Below are 20,348 nucleotides of genomic sequence, written 5' to 3'. Positions count from 1 at the left end.
GCATTTCAAATAAAAGTTCAAATACATTTGTTCAAGTACAAACGTCCAAAACCATATGTGGGCTAAAATTTAGCCATATATGTACTGAAAATTCCAGAATTTCTGTATTCAGGAAATCGAAACGGGCACTTAATACTTTTTTCTCATCTGCTGCTGAAAAATCTGTTGTGTGCCGAACAAGCCAATAAAACATCCAACAGCACAGTATCAAATGCATTATGTAGTTTCACGGTAAAGCTTGGACAACTGATCACTCTTCATGGGTTTTCAAAACCACTCAAGCTTAGAAGATGCACCCAGTCTTCAAAATGGATTCAAAGACTCAAAGTCTGTTGAAAATTAAATTGACTTACTCTCCTGTATCACTTAAATGCTCGGGAAAGCATAATTTTCATTGCTACCCATGGAAGTCCATGGTAAAAGTCACTCACTCCAGAGCCGACTTTCATGAGATTCTTCTCATGAAAGAGTCTCATGGGACTCTTGAGACTCTTCTCATGAAAGTCAGCTCTGTACTGAGTGACTTTTACCATGGGCTTGCGGGCTGTGCCCCTGCTAAGTACTTGGAGAATTTTTCGCTTCCCCAATTGGGTGGCACGTTCCTACTTGATGAAGTATCCAAAGGGTTTTTGTACCAATGGTATGTCTAGAAATTGTCTCTATGTAAGTTTACTTATCAATCTATGTAAGTTCTATGTGTATCAGGAGCATAAGATCAGATACTATCTTAATTTAAATTAGGTTTAAATAGCATTCAGTCACTTGTTTCTGCCCAAAAACAAATGCTAGCCCACTTTACAGCTGGAAAACAGAATCACGCAGACTCACAGAATGGTTGAGGTTGGAAGGCACCTCTGGAGATTGGCTGGTCCAAGCTCCCAGCTCAAGCAAGGTCAAGTTAAGCAGGTTGTCCAGGACTGTGTCCAGTTAGGTTTCGAATGTCAGCTTTCTTGGATTGGGAAGCCCTGTACGTAGCACTCCAGATGTGCTGGGTAGAAAGGAAGGATCATCTCCCATGACCTGCTGGCAATGCTTTTCCCAACACAGCCCTGGATGCTGTTGGCCTTCCGTGCTGCAGGGGCACAATGCTCTGACTCACATTCAACTCAGCGTCAACCAGGACCCCCAAGTCCTCCTCTGCAAAGCTGCTTTCCAGTCTGTCGGCCACCAGCAAAGCCCAGGCGCGGGGTTTTGCATTTCTCTTTGCTCAACTTCATTATGTTCTTGTCAGCCCCTTTCTCCAGCCTCTCAAGGTCTCTCTGAATGACAGCATCACTATTCAGTGTATCAACCACTCCTCCAAACTTTCTATCACCTTCAAACTTGCTGAAGATGCACTCTGCTGCATCAAGGTCATTTGTAAACGTATTAAACAGTATTGACCTCACTATCGACCCTTCTGACACATATCCTGAACTCCACCATCTCAGTTACTGCAGCCAAGGATGCTACTGATCTTCACGCTACCCACCAGTTCTTCCTTTTAAAGTATGAGGTCCAGCAGATCACCTGCCTTTGTTGGTTCCTTGATCACCAGTGAGACAACCAGGAAGAGTCTGGAGATGATCATCAAGCCCAGAAAGACAAAGGCTCGTACCTGAGAAAGTATGTCAACAACCATGGTAGTCAGGCTGATCAACCCTTCCACTATTGAACAGAATTGCGTCTTTTCCTAGTTATCCTTATGAAATACCTATACCTGGAAATAGAGACAACTGTGGAAAACAGTTGCTGCTGTCCAGTGTGACTGACGGTGGTGTGGGAGGATGCCACAAAGCATGGAAAATTTTGGCTGGGGAGCTCTGCTTCCTTGCATGTAGAGGTAACGAACTCACCGAGAAACGAACCGTCCCAGTTCTAGCACAGCCACAGACGACAGGTCAACGCTGGAGCAGAAAAGCTCTCATCCTGAGGGAGGATACATTGCTAGGTGGCCACTCGAATGGGAGTAGGGATGTCCTGGGAGGTGGTGTCTGGAGAAGATGAAGTGGAGCTGAAGAGAATTTCTAGGAAATAATGTGAGTTCCACAGAAAGTAGGACAAGAAGGTCGTCTTGCTTCTCACCAAATACCTGACTCCCAACAGCATGGTTGCTTCTCATCTCAAATCCTTTGCTGCAAGGCAGCAGAACGGCACTGGCAGACACAGCTCCCCCTCCTGCTCCCTGCCCTGGCCAGAGATTTCTCACCACTGTTTCATGCCCTCATCTTTCCTTTTGTTCTAGCCTCCTCCCAGACACATCCACAGCTCTCTTCCTTCCAGCGTGCCTATGTCATCCGCCTTCTCCACGCCGCTGTATCCCGTAAGATGGTCCCAGGTCTGAAAGCAGCTAAGTCATTCTCAGAGGTCAAGTGGACAGCATGCATTTCACGGGAAGAGGAGGCAGGAGAAAAAAGCCTAAGACCATTTTGTAAGCACAGGGTGCTCCAAACCCCAGCTCTGGATTTATTATCCTATTTCTCTTGAGGGGTCAGTTTATACCAAAAGCATCTCGTTAAGCAAGAAAGTTCCCTTTATTTTTGTAAATGGTAGGGAATTTCATAGCATGGAAGAGAATGCGTTGTTCATTCTCTTCTCAAAGGGTGTGCTGGGATTTGCTCTGAAAATACCAAGGTATAAAACTATTGCCCAAGAGCGTACTTATCTCCTCCCACAGCCCTTCGCTTGGAGCTGCGACGGCTCTTTGTGTACGGTTACCCACTGCTCTTTGGTTGCCGTTTGGAAACTGTCCACTCAGCTGACTTGAAAGGAGCCTCCACCTCTCAAACGGCTTCTGTTAGTTCTTAAGCATGCAGTAAGGTCTCCGACGTTCCTGCTCTCCACAGATCTCAATGGGACAGCACTCTTAATGTCCACCTTCTTGGAGCAAGATTCAGAAGGAAGAACTAATAGCCTAGCTTGATACTTTGCTACTCATATGGAAACTAGGTCAGGCAATCAGATAAAGCTCCTTAATTTCCTGTTCAATCCCCTTCCCCCGTGACCAAGACAAGTAAAACTTGTATTCAGTGTATACCAGCCACCTGGGTAAGACAGTACGGTGAAGAAGGAACCGACCACTCTTGCTTTGTATTTGCAGGGAAAGGTCCCAAGACAAATCTAACAATTTTTTGCTTGTTTGCACCATCCGTAGAAAACGAACAGGTCTGGTCAGAGACCTGCCTGAGCTTTCTCCTTCCCCATTCTCGGGAGCATCCGAAACTCCACCAACAAGGACCAGAGGGAGGATGACCCTGTAAAACTGGGGGTAGTTTTGCAAGTTGGTTCATTGAGTGAAATAGTTGACTTGCTATGCTAAAAAATAAACACACACAGTTAATTTAGCTTTAAAGTTGGTGATGTGTTTTCCTTACCAAAACAATGTTATCACCAGAAAAAGTTATGAGGACACACCTATAACAATCTAAAAGCATCGCTCATTACCATGATGCCAAACCAGGTGAATATGCTGCTTATCTTACATTCAGTTTAATAGCTCCATTCTCCCCCCACACACACCAGCCACAGAATACACACAACTTGAAACATACTTTTTAGTTGAATTTTCTTCAAAAAGCAATCTGGCTTTGTGTTCAGAATAGAACTCCTGTTAGCTGATGTATTCCCAGTGGAGCTAACTTACTTCAGATAAATCACAATATAATCACACGTCAAAACCAGCTCTTTGGTCAAGCACTCAAATTGTTTATAATATACTACCTTGCCCTGCAGAGATAACAAAAACATGGTTTTATGGGAACACCACTGTAGACACAGATAAACTGATTTATGTATGATCTTCCTTCCTTCCAGCTTTGATTTTCACCTTCAGCTGGAAAAATGTCTGTTAAAAATAGCTATTTTGAGAAAGGCTTTTCTTTACAAAGCTGTTAGCACATGCCTTCTTGTACAGTTTCATTCATTTTAATTATGAAAATTGGTATCAAAATATTTTCTTTATTTGGTACCCAACTGCTGCAGGTAAGCAAAACCACTCATTTAAATGCCTGTCAGTTTACAGTAACAGGTCCTGGGGATATTATTACGGCAATGTTGAGACATTAGTATCGGTATTTATCCCGGAGCGTGGCAGCTGCATATACAGCTGTAAGGAGTGTAGGCAGACTCTGTAGAGCACCTAGCATAGCGGAGTGTAAACCCAGGACAGAGCTTCTAAGAGAACAGAAGTACAAATAATATTGTATATTTGTATATTGTACATATCCGGATTAATATCAGAAAAGCAACTGTGAATCTCTGATCTTTGTCACATTAGTTTTATACTTAAGAACTGTATCATCATGCTAACACATCTATGTATTGCAGTTTACTCAGACATAATTAAAAAGACATATGAAGGTTAAATTTTGAAATTTTATTGAAGAATGATACTGAAGAAATCAGACCATTGTCTGTGACAATAGCATGACTAGGATTACAGAAAAGATGGTGTGAACTTAACATGCTTTAAATACACTAAAATGGTCCCTTCCGCTCCATCAACCATGTAGAGACAATTGTTTTCCAAGCACAACTTAAAGAAGCTTTAGGGCTACTCCAAGCTATGCCTTGGTTCTTGTGTCTTCAGACCGGGTACGTCTGAACTGTCAGAGAGAAGAACATGTGATCTGTCTGTCCTCCTCCGTTCACCTCCACAACATGCTCTGCTCAAAAAAAGATTCTCAATCTTTTGAAGAGCCTGAAGAAGGGGTGATATTGCTCTTCCATTTGTTTGTATCAAGAGAGATGTGGAAAACAGCTTTTCTGCCTAGAAAAGAAAATACACATTAAAAAGAAATACAGGTTTTATTTTGTTCATCAACTATTATCGTTATAAACGCAGCAATGAATATGACGCATAAAAACCTCAAGAGTGTCTTTAAACATCTTCACCAGAGAAAGAAGAACGAGCGAGATGCAGTCTCAACCAAAATTGTGCCGCAGCCACGTTAATGAACTGATCTCCATAAGCTCAAGTGACTGCAGAAGGACAAAGAACCGCATTGTGTAACCCATCACCGTGACAGGGAGGCAGGCTGCCTCATCGTCCCCGAAAGCCAGTGTGCAAACTGGGTCTGTCAGTCAGGTTACAGACCTGACTAACACTGCAAGCTGTGCTTTATCGGACATGGCACAGATGGCACTAGGACAATCTCCTGTAGAAATTAACTGGAAAAATAGAAAATGTTTTTCTGGAATGATGAGACCAAAACCGACTGAGTGATGCGTAGTCAAGAGCAGGCAGCCAGGGAGAGGGGGAGCTGTGAGCGTAGCAGCTGGCTCAGCAGCCTGACATTAATGGAATACGAGTGTTCTGCTGAAAAACTGTCCCGTATCTTTCACAAGCGTAGGCTGTAATTCAACAAGCAATTCAATACCAAAGAATTACCAATCCCCAAATGAAAACTCCTATTTACCCAATATTAGCATATCATTCCCTAATTTGTTAGAAAAGATGGTAAGGAAAAGAAAAATACTCATAAACACATGGAAAATGTAGATATCACATTCATTCCATCACTCTTGAGAAGACGCTATGCTGGTGGTTTTATTTTTAAAAGGTATTTAAATACAGCAGGGTCTACAGACAGAGTTTACTACTTGACCCAGCTGTGGAACAACCAGGGATAAAAAAAACCCACCAAAAACCACGAGGACTTTGAAACAGCTGAAGCCTGGCCCAGTGTGTTCCACCAGGCCGTGGCATAGCAGTGCAGATACAAACCAGCGTGGCCTATTTGGGATTCTATTTTGCCAGTCAGGTTGAAATTATATTTAACTCCTGGTGTTGGCAACAGTGAAAGCGCTGTTCTGGAAGCTGTAAGAGTAGCTCTTGGCCACAAAGAGGGTATTTTCTCCCCAGGACAGGAGACTTACTGTCTTTGTCCAGCCCTGACACAGGAGGTTCCTGATGGGGCTGATTAGGACTGAGAAGTCAGAGAAGTGGCATGTAAGACACATTCCCCCCTCAAAGACGAATCCTATGACTGGAGCGTGTCTATCGATGGCTACAGGCTGTTCAGAAGGAACAGGCAAGGAGGGAGGGGCAGAGGTGTCGCCCTCTATGTTAAGCAAGGGATAGAGTGTGAAGAGACGTCCCTAAAGAACAGCCAAGAGAAGTTGAAAGCTTATGGGTAGGAATTAGAGACCGAGACAACATGGGGAACCTTGTGGTTGGTGTCTACTACAGGCCGCCTGATCAAGAGGAACCTACTGATGAAGCCTTCTTCCTCCAGCTACAGGAGGCATTGCGCTCGAAGGCTCTCATCCTGCCGGGGGATTTCAACAACCCCGACATCTGCTGGAAAAGTAACACGGTGAGCCGGAGACGATCCAGGAGGTTCCTGGAGTGCCTTGATGACAACTTCCTAAGACAGGAAATAGACAGCCCTACCCGAGGGGATGCCATACTGCACCTCATAGTCACCAACGCCAGTGAGCTCATCGGGGATGTCCAGATTGGAAGCAGCCTGGGCTGCAGTGACCACGCAGTGGCGGAGTTCACGGTCCTGAGGGACATGTGCCAGATGAGGAGCATAGTCAGGACCCTGAATTTCAGGAAAGCAAACCTCCGGCTCTTCAAGGAGTTAGTCAACAGGACCCCCTGGGAAACGGTCCTCAGGGACAAGGGGGCAGAACAGAGCTGGCAGATCTTCAAGGGTGCTTTCCATAGAGCACAAGAGCTCTCGATCCCCAGGTGTAAGAAATCAAGCAAGAAAGGGAAGAGACCAGCATGGCTGAGCTGGGACCTGCTGGTCAAACTAAAAGGCAAGAAGGAACTGCACAGGCAGTTCAAGCAGCATCAGGTGTCCTGGGGAGAGTATAGGGATGCTGCCTGGGTACGTAGGGATGAGGTCAGGAAGGCCAAGGCACAGCTGGAGCTGAACTTGGCCAGGGATGCTAAGAATAACAAGAAGGGCTTCTAAAGGTACGTCAACCAGAAAAGGAAGGTCAAGGGAAGCGCATCCTCCCTGATGGCTGAGAACGGCAAACTGGTAATGACAGATGAGGAGAAGGCTGAGGTTCTCAACAATTTTTTTTCCCCCTCGGTCTTCACTGCCAGCCTCTCTCCTCACGCCTCCCGAGTTGAAGGACTGCAAGACGGGGACCTGCAGGACAAAGTCCCTCCTACTATAAGCGAAGACAAGGTTTGTGACCACCTGAGGAACCTGAATATACACAAGTCTATGGGACCTGATGAGATGCACCCCAGAGTCCTGAGGGAATTGGCTGATGTAGTTGCCAAGCCACTCTCCATGGTATTTGAAAAGTCATGACAGTCAGGGGAAGTCCCTGGCGACTGGAAAAAGGGAAACATCGCACCCATTTTTAAAAAGGGTAGAAAGGAGGACCCTGGGAACTGCCGCCCTGTCAGCCTCACCTCTCTGCCTGGGAAGATCATGGAACAGATCCTCCTAGAAGCTATGCTAAGGCACATGGAAGACCGGGAGGTGATTCGAGACAGACAGCATGGCTTCATCAGGGGCAAGTCCTGCCTGAGCAACCAAGTGGCTTTCTACAACGGAGTGACTGCATCAGTGGACAAAGGGAGAGCTATGGATATCATCTATCTGGACTTCTGCAAGGCCTTTGACATGGTCCCCCACAACATCCTTCTCTCTAAGTTGGAGAGATACGGATTTGATGGGTGGGCTGTTCGGTGGATAAGGAACTGGCTGGGCGGTCACATCCACAGGGTGGTGCTCAATGGCTCGATGTCCAGATGGAGAGGGGTGACAAGTGGTGTCCCTCAGGGATCCATACTGGGACCGGTGCTGTTCAACATCTTCATCAATGACAAGGACAGTGGGATCAAGTGCACCCTCAGCAAGTTTGCCGACAACACTAAGCTGAGTGGTGCGGTCGATGTGCCACAGGGATGGGATGTCATCCAGAGGGACCTGGATGAGCTAGAGAGGTGGGCCCAAGCAAACCTTATGAAGTTCAACAAGGCCAAGTGCAAGGTCCTACACTTGGGTCGGGACAAACCTCGTTATCAATACAGGCTGGTGGGATGATGGGATAGAGAGCAGCCCTGCGGAAAAGGACTTGGGGACACTGGTGGATGAAAAGCTGGACATGAGCCAACAATGTGCACTTGCAGCCCAGAAAGCCAACCACATCCCGGGCTGCATCAAAAGAACCGTGGCCGGCAGGTCCAGAGAGGGGATTCTGCCCCTCTCCTCTGCTCTCGTGAGACCCCACCTGCAGTACTGTGTCCAGCTCTGGAGCCCTCAGCACAAGAAGGACATGGACCTGTTGGAAGGGGTCCAGCAGAAGGCCACAAAGATGATCCGAGGGCTGGAGCTCCTCTGCTATGAGGACAGGCTAAGAGAGTTTGGGTTGTTCAGCCTGGAGAAGAGAAGGCTCCGGGGAGACCTTAGAGCCCCTTCCAGTCCCTGAAGGGGCCTACAGGAAAGCTGGGGAGGGACTGTTGGCAAGGGCATGTAGCGATAGGATGAGGGACGATGGTTTAAACTCGAGCAGGGCAGGGTTAGATCAGACATTAGGATGAAGTTCTTTACACTGAGGGTGGTGAGAGACTGGCCCAGGTTGCCCAGAGAGGTGGTGGAGGCCCCGTCCCTGGAGACATTCAGGGCCAGGCTGGATGAGGCCCTGAGCAACCTGATCGAGTTGAAAATGTCCCTGCTCACTGCAGGGGGGTTGGACTAGATGGCCTTTAAAGGTCCCTTCCAACCCAACACATCCTACGATTCTATAATTCTAAAGTGCTGTTGTTGGGGGAGTTGGGTAGAGAACACAATACTTGTCAAACTGTCTTCAAATCTTGTGCTCTTCTTTAGAAACAGGAGAGGGGAAAAAAAAAAAAAAAAAAAAAAAAAAAGGAAAAAGTAGTTTAAACAACTCCCAAGTTTGACGCTTGGTTGTGATGTCAAAATATTGGGTGTCATTTCACTGCTGATGCTGCTAACTACCTCTGACTGCAACAACCAGCAAACTCTTTTCAAGAATTAATCTATTTTTCAGTTTTTCCTCTTCCTGAATGCCCGCTACTTTACTCCTTTCCCCTTCAGCAAGCGGAATACAGCAGTTTTATTAGACACTGCTGCATTTTGGCTCACTTCACATCATCCATTTCTGCTTTACAAAGGAAGGCAGCAAAAAGACTTTTTGGCTCACCTTGATTCTTATGACCTGCCTTTTTGACAGTTGGTTTTTTTCTTCCTTTTTAATGGAATGACACATCATTTTGATTCCTACTGGCTCCTTCCTACAAATCTCAGAGTATCTCATTCTCTGTGGAAAGAAGTAAAATATTTTATTTTGATTATACAGAAATCAATAGGATTCCAAATACCTACATCACTGTATTCGTACTTTGTGCATTAAACAATTACTGACAAAAGCAATGGAAAATAATTTTCTTTATAGACACTGTGAACATCAGGCGTATTCACAAGTACATTGTTCTGAGAGTGGAATTTGCAGGTGATCCTTATTAATGAATTTCAGCTGTAATCAATAACTAACATTGTTAATACTGCAAAGCTTTGAAATCCAGACTGCACTAGCACACCACTATTCCGATGCCACTTCTAAGTTTGTATTCTGTACAAGAAAAGAAAGCACTACTTACAGAGATGCTGTCCAGTAGCGAAGAAGAAGAATCTGAAGACAGAAGTCTTCTGTGTGTGCTGGTGGGCTTTCTCTCTTCACTTTACTTTTGTAAATAAATTTAATTTGCAAGTTCTCTATTTACGGCCTTCTACATTTAGATTGACATGACAGGGATGTATCCTCAAACTGTTGCTCATTTAAGCCGCCTGATTTGATTTCTTTTTACTGGGGCTGGCTGTCTTGAGACCATGTGTCTACGTTTGCTCAAATTTGGTTCAACATTAGCATTTCATTTTAGAGAACTCTGGCTTATGGGAACAAGTCTCTCTAAGCAGTTACAGGATGAAACCAAGGTTAAGTAGCTATGTTCTACAGACTAAATACTGAACTGGTCTTCTTCAATAATCAAAAGTACTGACCAACAGCATGATCTGGTGGAGTGAAGTATCTTAAAGAGGCCTGATAGAATAAATTGAAATTTTAATAGAATTTATGCCCCGCTTGATTTCCAGCAGCTTTCAGGTCTTCTGCGTTAAAGGACACATGAGTAACTTCAAAGCAGCTCTGATTTTCGCTCTGAAAAATACTGATGCTCATTTTCAACAACAGAGTTTCAGAAGCCTGAAAAATAATGATGGATTCAAAATGTCATTTGTTAGAACAAAACTCTTTAGGTGTGGAGATATTCTGTACCTGAGAAATCAGAGAAAGAAAATTAAAGAAATCAGAGAAAGAAAATTTAAGAAGTATTTAACAGCCAAATAGCACAAAGATTATATGCTGTGAGTACACACGCTCTCTGGCAAGTTGCTCATTACGTTGATACTCTGTAGATTGTCTTTGCTGGCCTCAGCATTTCCACAGAAAATGAACATGAAGAAAGTGGTATAATAAGAAAGAAATGAGAGGGAAAGCAAGGCAAAACACAGAGGAAAGGGGAATTAGTCAAGGAGAAAAGACTACTAAGCTCTGGCAATATGCTGGGTGAGGGTACAGGGGTTAAGGGAAGCTGTATTTTCTTTTTCAGCAAGCATGCGCTCTACCTGTACCAGTCAGGTCAGCGGGTTACAAGTAGGTAGTAGAGAGTCAACCTAGAAAAGTGGATACCAATACAAATACCTATACACTCTTCTTTCCTCTAAGTGCCCTCCCTCCACCCAAACTATCACAACTGCAATCAAACAAACCAAACAGAATAAGGAATGTTTAGTCAGCAATGTTTCCAAAGTGACAGGAATCACCTGGAAGTCTTTGATAATAAAGAACTACCTGACCAGGTGAAAAAAGTGCTAAACCTACTTACACATGTATACACACATACTTACGTGCTTAATCCTAGGGGATCTGTTCTATAGTGTACCCTAACACACACTCAATGTTTATATGACTAATCTAGCAAATGCTTACAGAAACCCCATAGATTTTTGCATTAAAATAAAAAAGAAAGAGGTGGTACTTCAAAGGCATCAAACGTCTGGAAAAATCTGCCAGCTACCTTCTTATGCACCTATGGGCATCACCAGTCCTCCTTCATGAGGAATCTCAATATTAAAAGACCCCTGGTTTTAAAAGGGAATTTGGTGATAGAAAAAGAGAATTTTATGAGATGAATACCTTGTTACGGGCTCAGAGTTGCTGTGAGAAGTAACTGCAATTTATTCTAGGAACTAAAATTCTATCTGTTTGGCAATGCTAAAGAATTATGGCAAAATTTAGACAGAAAGGCATGCCTGGGGGTCATCAAGTTTAACCTTCTGCTTCAAGTAGGGCTAACCTCAAAATGGCATCAGGTTTCTCAGGGGATCATTCAGCCAAGTCTCAAAGGATGGAGTCTCCACAACCTCTCCAGGCGCAGACTCAGAGCCGTACCACTGTCAGCGAAGAAGTTTTTTTCCTTATGCCCAGATGGGGTTCTCCTTGTTGCAGCTTGTGCCTTTTGCTCCTTTCTCCGTTCACCTCCAAGAAATGTATGGCTCGGTCTTCTCTGTAATATCTCCTCATGTGAAAGACTGCTATTAGATGCTTCCTCCCCACCCCATCCTCTTCCTCCTCACTAGGCTGAACAATCCCAGCTTCCCTGGTTTCTTCCTGTTTCAATCCCTTATCACCTCAGTGCTCCTGCACTGGACTCTTCCCAGTTTGCTGACACCTTTCACGTATTGGGGGCCCAAAATACCACACTCGATTCTCCTTAAATTCAAAACATCACTGGTTTCAACCATGCACTACCCAAAAAAGTAAAGCTCGCTCTGCAAAAAGATCCAGCTAAGGAACAGGAAAAGCTTTCTGAATGAAAACAGTGATGAAGAGCAGGAAGAAAAAAAAAGGCAAGAAGAACGGCAGGTAGAGACTAACAGGTTTGAAGAAATAAAGCTCTACCCAGAATGTAGACACGCAGTAGTCTGTGGTTTTATGATTAAGATACGCATCTTGCGGCTGAAAGGGCAGCAGCCCTTTTTCCTACCCCAGTCACTCATTTCTACCTACTCTTTCATTTGGGCGGCCCTACTCTTTCAGCTGGGGCGGCCCTAAGGTAAACCAGATCAGGAGAAAGGAAGAGAAAGACAAACAACACTTGGCTACATCCATTCCCTTGTCTGGTTCACACTGTGGCGACTCCAACCTTCCCCTGACACAATGGGGAGGAAAGTGGAAGAGGTGCTGGGGGGAAGCATGTGCGTGATCCCTTGTGTAGGTCTAGACCTAGAGCACTAGTCTGCAAACTAAGTTCCAGAAGTGGAGAATGAAAAACATGGTACTTTAATTCTGTTTCTCCTTCCAGGTCAAATTATTCAGGGCTTTGAAAGACATTCATCCCTCCAAGATTCAGGAATCTGAGCAGGGAAAGCCATACACGTATTCCTTGAGACAGCCTGTAGAAAAACCTGTTCTAGCTAGGCACAGCCCATAAAGTATAATGACACTGCTCAGTAACTGTGCTTTTAGAGAAGAAACCTTCCATATTGTATCTCTAATGGCTTCTACGGTATTCAAGGCAAGCGAGCAGATTCAAGTACTCAGATGTGACAGTAAAGGCAACACGTAACAGAAGCATGGGACATCCTCCATAAGACGCCTAAGATGGACCAAACGGATACAGGCAAGGGACAGCGATTTAGGCGGGACAGACTCCAAGCAGAGGCCCTGCTGTAGCAGAAAATCGGTAGGCATGGGGGCAAATTTAAGAACTTTGTACTCATAGCAGGAATAAAAACAGTACCAGAACATTAAGGTTAAAGCTCTAATTAATTTGGTGCACCTGATTTCTTAACAAGAACAGCCCAAGCAGTGACAGGAGAGTGGCGTTGTCAAAACTTGGCTAAATGCCTATGTCTGAGCAACTGACTTCCACTGTAAATGCAGAAGTGAGAGAGAGGAATGGGGATACAAATATCAAAAGAATCAAGAAGGTTTGTGGTAGTAATACTGCCGGGATAGAAAACAGTGAATCTCCAGTGAAGACACCACTTCGAACACACTGACTGGCAGATTAAACGTCAGCTCAAAGCTATGCACGCCCCCCACCAACAGGTACAACCGTCTGTCCCGCTCACTGCCTATCAATAAGACTCTCCTCCAAAATTAGCTACTCTAATCAAAACTTTCTCCTTGAGATCCTTGCTGAACACTCACATTAGTCAGCTTAGACACTATTTGGCTGTCCTGAAAAACCTGCTCGGGTTCCTGAACATATGCGATGTCCAGATGGTGGCTTCAAGTGTGCTTGCTCTGCTGTCCACGTAGATGGCCACTGAGACAATGTTAGTCCTTGTGGTGGAATCGCAGAGAAAAATCTGTACAGTTCCACTCCTCTTTGGCTAACAGAAGCCTTCCCAGAAGGTGGTTCAGGCCCTTTTCCTCCATAACTTCTGCAGAAGCTCCTGCACTGATTTGACACTGAAAGCAACCCGTGAGGCCTCATGTCCTGTACCAGTGCTCGCCGTGTCTTGTAAACACTGGCATTCTTTTTGGTTGGCTTTTCTTCAGAAGCCCTGAACAAGCAGCTTTCCAAAGAAGCCTCTGGAGGAACCCACCAGGATCTATGGGGATGTTTGTTGTAATGATTAGAGTATTTATTTTCTTGCTGCAAGCAAAGCTCAGCATTTCTATCCAATATCTAAAGAGCAGTCAAAGTAGCAATCCTCCATTTACAAAGAGAACTTGCTACAGGTGGGAAGCTGTACAGTGTGGGAAAGTACCTGGAAGAGATACTGAAGAGGATACTGAAAGATGAATCCCGCGAACTGCAAAATGATCAAACCTGATGTGAAGCTGAGTTACACTAGAGTCACTACAGAAATAACTTGTCAGCTGGGGCTGTTTCCTGAAGGAGCTGAAGTGGCTGCCCTTGGGCACAGTCCCAACAAGCAGACGAGAGGGAGGATCTTAGAGCTCAACTCTGGGCACGCTGAAAGAAAAAACATCCCGGTGATTCCTGGCAGGGCATGGATACCTCAGTACTTACCATGCTTTAGCATTAAAAAGGTTCTCTAAATGTCTTCCCTAAATCAATCCTGCTCCACTTTAAGCCTTCTACTACTGCTTCAGCGCATTTCCTGACCAGTGTTGTGCCTGGTAAGCTTTGGAACGAAATCTGGATTGCACAGGAAGAGTGACAGCAGATGGGATAGCCCCAGCAGTGGGGTTCGGGTCACCCCCCCTGCAGCAGCAGTGCTTGCTACAGCCGTGGGCAGTTCCTGCGGAGGTGGGGGCCGTTAGCACCAGCTTAGACGCTGGCACTGCTGTTTGCTGTGATGGTGACAGAGAAAGTATTGTCACAGCCAACAGAGGAATATAGCGAATAGCTATTTCCAGCTATATCTATATAGCTATGAAGCTAGTATCTGCAGTGGGTTGGCACATACCACATATTTAATGATATGGTGGTGACAACATGCCTAACAGCAGACCATGAAGACGACTTGCCTGGGAGTATTGTTGATACTATTTGCAATGTGAAACTGGAGATTAAAATTTACTTCCTCCAATTAACCTGGATTAAATAAATGTTTGAGCGTCAGAGGGGTATAAGAGCAGTCATGTGTAAAGTGGATATTTAAACCAACAGAACTTATTTTCAGCCTCTCAGGATTCCTTTTCAACCTGTTATTGGAGATACACGCATACATACATAATTGCTATTTTCATATAAAGGGTAGGAAATACTTGATTTGGACAGTTAATAATGGATTTCATGAAGCACCTCTATGCTTGAGCCAAGTTAGGTAAGCTATTGAGCAGCCAAGGGAGAGCGAGCCCCGCACGGCCAAGCTTGCCGACCCTCTTTGCAAGCAACGTATGTCAGCGCCTGTGAGTATCGAGATGGGCAGTTTAAAGTTTGCTTGGCTGTTTCTACAGCACTTTTCAAGCAAAAAAAAGCCCAAGCCATGGAGAAAGTAGAGCAAAGCCACCTTTGGTGTCCCTTCTGGTAACGCAAACGGTTGGGATACTGAGACTGCCCGCAATGACATGTAACTCAGTGACCAAATGCTGCCTCTGCGCAGACACTTGGCCTGCGAGCAGCTACACGCAACATACCGCTAAAGGAGAATGACTCCAAAAATGGCTTCAATTGCCTCCAAGTGCCCATACCTCAAAGTCTAATAAGCTGGAGCTCTTGCTGCTACAAGCCTGGGATAAGCTAAAGGCCAAGAGCTGCTTTCACTTCTACCGAGGAGCACCTTCCACAACAACCATGAGGTAAGTCCCCACAACTGTGACCATGCCAGTTACTCCTCGTTGTGTGGTTGCACAGATGATTTATCTCTAAATGTAAAACCACGCTCCTCCTCTTTTTCATTTGCATCCCGTTTGCCATGTCACTTCTCTGATTTGCCTTGATCCTTCTGAATTCCAGTATTCTCCTTCATGCTTCTAGCTGCTCCCATTGGCATTCTCATCTGAAAACTTTAACGAATTCTGTATCACATGATCCCAGTTAACAAGGATTGCTCCAGGAGTTCAACTTTCTACCTGGTTCTGCACATCTTCATCATATTACCTAAATTAATTTTCCACAGCTTGCTGATGGGAATGTCAGAGAAAGCAGTACAATTAAGACGATAAATCAGCAATCATTAATTGAAAGCACAGTATTACTCGGCTAAAGGAACTGTACGCATGAGTGGAACTGTAACTAATATCGAGGGGGAAGGAAACTTTGCATTCACTTTGAAAGCCTATGCAGGACCATTCTTCACAGCAGAAAATAACAGAAGTGTTGATGCACGTGCCCCTATTACCACATCTCAGAAAGACAACCAAGAGCAGCATAGCTATTATGATTACACTAATAATTTTAAGGGACATGGTAGTGGCCATGCTGTCCACAAGGGGCAAAATCAGTGTAACACTGACCACACAAAATGGTAATAATTATGCAAATCCCAACTAAGTATCCACTATCTGCTGTGAAAAAAATAGTGAACCCTAGAGGATTACCACAAGGTCTGTTTACAAGATGCTTTATCAACAGGGTATATCAAGTTCTCCATGTACAAATCAGAGACAGCTGTTTTCATAGAAAGATCTGTTCAAATAATAATTTTTTTTTTCCTGAGTGGATGAGACTTCATGTGAAATGTTTCACTTTTATCCATATAATTTGCACTGCTAGTGAAGACTCCAAAACAGTTCTTCTGTGGGGTGACAGCCGCATCCAAACACAGACTTACTGAAACTCTTCAGGTGCCACGACACAGTACGACAAAGGTACACCAACAAAAGCAAAGCTTCAGATCGTACTGGTTTGTAACAAAACTATATAGACTAAATAGATCAGCCAGATATTCTGAGGGCCCACACACAGTGCCAGCTTCAGCATCCTGCTCTGTTGACCAGAGAGTTACCTTTCCAATTGCTGCCAGGCTAAGAGAGCTTTGAGGCAGAATGTTCAATTTTTCCCCTTCAACTAATACACAACCTTGTCAGGAATGGAACATTTTACATGGTGATATTTTACCGGCTGATGAAAATATATTATTATTACTTCATGGCTATTTTAAGATTTCTATAATCATCGAATGGATGCTGAATGGTGAAAACAGTCCCTTTTTTTGCATCTGAATGAACGAGAGCTTTGCTACTGACCGACTGGTAGGGTATTTTTATTCTTTCACTGAGGGACTTCTTCAGTTCCAGACCGAACAACGCCATTGCCCCAGAATACATAAGGACAAGCAAAACCACATTTGGAGAAATACTTCCTGTTAAAAAGACAACACTGTCCTCGCTAACACCTTACTTCTAATGAAAAAAGGCAGCAAACTGATCACAGTGCAGGAAACCTCTGACCAAGAAGAAATTCTTTAAGACCTGCTAAGAGCATTTCAAGCAAAAGACATCAGAGGTGAGAACCTGGAGCTAGTGAGAGCTCCAAGGACAAGAAATAGTGAAACAGAAGGAAAAACCCTCCTAAAAAAGGCCTGGATCATCCGGTGAGGAGACAGGGTATCTTCACATTTGCATACAAAGTCTAAGAACACAGGCAAAATCAAATTCCTCGTATTTAACACTCACATCTATAGTGCTCTGACTACAGGCTTACCCCCGTCATCCTCAACACATGAAATCCCCTTTCCATCATCGGTGCTTCCCCCAGGTGGAGGGGTCAAATACAAACCCACCATTCTCAACATCCTCACTGGTGCCTTTCTTAAAAGGATTTTTAAATAATTGTGCTGCCCGGTCTTTGTGGCGTGGTTATTTGAAAACAAATGCACGAGTGTCATTTATCATCCGGAATGGAAATTTCAACTCTTCTATCAATTTTCACACTCGGAGTGCACACCAGCCCCTCAAATCCCAACTACATGCACCTTGAGGACGCTACTCACGACAGTCACTCAGCACACCAGAGAAATACGTCGTGCTTTTGAAAGAGCCATGTGGATACTGCCTAAGAAATAGTTTTTATAAATAAAGAGACCCTCATTTTATACATTGCTTTCAAAGACCATCCTAGAAACTATACGTAAAAAGAAAAGACTCAAAAAAAGTGATAATCTATGTTAGAACACCCTGCCCAGCAGAGAATTTTCCCCAGAGCCATCCCTGGCAGTTTTTAAGCTGCCTCCGAACCTTGCTAAGCTTATCATCCGAAGGAAGCTTTGTGTGGGGAAAAAGAGAAAAGAAAAAACCACAAGTATAACTTGTCAAAACCTTCCCTTCCACCTTCCCGTAAGGTCCTCCTATCCCAGACACCCGTGCTCTCGGGTCTCATACACGGGCCTACCCGGGAAGTGACGTCCAGCGCACAAGCCACCCTCTCTCCCCAGAGCTATAACTGACTACTAAGATCAGAGCGAACTCGCCCAGACCACGGATAAAGCACAAACACGCCCAACCCCTGCAAAAGCAACTCCCACAAGGTAATCAGCCTCCAATTTCAATCCCGGCCTTCAAGCCCTCCAGCCACAAGCCTAGGCACAGAAATTCCTAACATTTCAAGACAGCAAGACTGTGTTTCTCTGCCACACCATAACCTTCCACGCTCTCCACATCCCACAGGCTGTAACCTCTCTCCTTCTCTGCCTACATCTCATCCAGTCATTTCTATCTGCCAGGAAACATTACTTCTCTTTCCCTGAGAAGACAAGTATCGCGCCATTTCTGCTTTCCTACAAATCAGCATTCCCACATTGAACTTGCCAGCTCCATTACCTTTCAAAGACGATCTGATAGAAAGCAACTCAAAACTCTGAGGGTTTTTTCTCAATTTGCATTCCATTCCAAAACAAAGCTGTCACTTTTAGGTCAGGCCTGAAGGTGGCTTGCATGCCTGAAAGCTTTTCTCCTTTTCAAACTACACTCTTTGGTTTAATGAAAAACGTTACCTCTGTGTATGTCCTTAGACATCATGGCCACAACAATGCTATCGTGTTTTTATACAGTTTAAAAATCAAGTCATGTTTACATTCCAAGTAAACTTCTAACCTTTATAAAAGGTTTCAAAATGTGATTTTGAATCGTTGAAGGTTTAAAGACACGATGTCCTTCCCAAATCATTAAGACTGTGGAAACTGGACTGATATTTTGTGAGACCACTGTAAAATTCTGGTTTTCCAACTTAAACTTTTTAGAAGCCATCACTATTCTCAATCAAAGCTTTGAAAATAGATCAGAAAGCGCCCATTGCCATTAGAGAGTAAGATAAAGCCAGAAAGATGCAGGAACTCTTCATTGCTTAATATAACAAAACCAGTCGTCCTAGTCACCAGTCTTCCTTAACAAATCAGCCAGCCCCAACCTCTGATGGGAGGAATTACGACCATACTCAGACTGTGGGAAAACAAACAAGGATAAAAACGACTTGACATTCAAACATCTTCACTCTCTCAACTTTCTATCCATCATTACAACTAACTGTAACGGCCTTTGTTAAGTATTCCACCTGATACAGGGTTCACATTTCAACACTCTTCTTATTCACCTTTTCGCTCCCAGAGCCGTGGTTTCTGTAGCGAATATGGTCCAAACACTGAGAGACGTAACAAGCCAGCAGACACACACCTCTGTTCACTTCTCAACATTTGCACGTGTGCACAGAGGCATGCAGTCACAAATTTACTAATAAAATTATTTACCCATTTAAGATAGAATACATGTTTTAGAAAACATTTGAACTGTTGTATGGGAGGCAAGAGCTCCACTAACCAAATACTTTCTAGTTGAAAGCCTGTCAATGTGTCTACATTCAACTTATGCATGTTTTGAAAAATGACCTGAGCTCTTACCATCATGATTAGAATTTCCCAGGGTCCACGGCTCATCTGAATCGAAGTGAGTATCTCCTCCTATTCCTGGTCCAGGAAAGTAAGCATGAGCTAGAAATCCACCTTCTCCATCAAACGGAGAACTGTCTCCATGGAAACCAGATGCAAAAAATATCATAATATCTGCCTCCTTTCTGTCATTTTTAATTTCATGGTAAGGGACTTCTTCAAAGGTAAGTGGTGTCACTCTCTGCCAAACATCAAATGCCTGACGAATGGCTCTCCTTGTATCAATCTCTCCAACCTTGGGGGTATAGTTGTGTACACTGTGTGAACGAGAAAGAAGGGCTGTTCAAATTTGCAGAACACAGCTGAGACTTCTTATTATAATTCCAATTCATAGCCACATCAACACAGTTTCCATTTCCAAAGGGCCTTTATTTTTTGCAGATGGATGCTACTTCGTGTATGCTAAGTTTTGCTGTTACAAATACAGTTACCAGAAAAACTACAGCCCTGATCCAAAGTCTATGTTTGTTAATATGAATCTTCCCAATACTTTGGTCAATATTGCATCACTTCCTAAAAATCCGACCACCTTTCAAATCCTGGTGCAGACAGCTAAGTAACCAAGTGTAAAATTGTAAATTACTTCAGATTTTGTCCAAAATTATCATGCTAAAATGGAAACCAGTACATGAAAAAAACCTGACTACTAAAACTCTTTTTAAGAAAACAACATTTCAGTAAACTATATTACCTTACTTACACAAGCAGCTTCATTCTCAGGACTACTCAAAATACTCAAGACCTCACAGGACTGATGGACCTGTCGGTTTTGTGCAACCCAGTCCACAACAGCTGACGATACAGAGCTGCGGGGGGGGGGGGGGACGGGGGGACGGACGGACATTAACTACACATCAATTTCCCATAATTGTAAACTTTAGCTTAAAAAGTGCTTTTTTTGGGGTGTTTTTTGTGTGTGCATATAATACACTCAAGACCTGTTAAACTTGGCTTGGGGAATATGAAATATCTACCTCATGGAAACAACATTCGGTCTTTAATAAAACT

At 44.0% G+C, this 20,348-nt stretch overlaps 1 protein-coding gene across 2 annotated transcripts in view; it reads right to left on the bottom strand.

Annotated features, from left to right (window-relative positions):
• The window catches only part of MMP24 (matrix metallopeptidase 24), a 53,944-nt gene that overhangs the window by 23,984 nt on the left and 9,612 nt on the right, over nt 1-20,348 (bottom strand). For both annotated transcript variants that reach the window (XM_063350511.1, XM_063350512.1), the window contains one exon: nt 19,293-19,597. In XM_063350511.1, coding sequence (XP_063206581.1) covers nt 19,293-19,597 — 305 coding nt within the window. The remainder of the gene's footprint in view (nt 1-19,292; nt 19,598-20,348) is intronic.

This window comes from Chroicocephalus ridibundus, chromosome 12 (assembly GCF_963924245.1).
Source record: "Chroicocephalus ridibundus chromosome 12, bChrRid1.1, whole genome shotgun sequence".
Taxonomy (NCBI): domain Eukaryota; kingdom Metazoa; phylum Chordata; class Aves; order Charadriiformes; family Laridae; genus Chroicocephalus; species Chroicocephalus ridibundus.
Note: the sequence above shows the minus strand (reverse complement) of the source record. Positions and strands in the feature narration are given on the sequence as shown.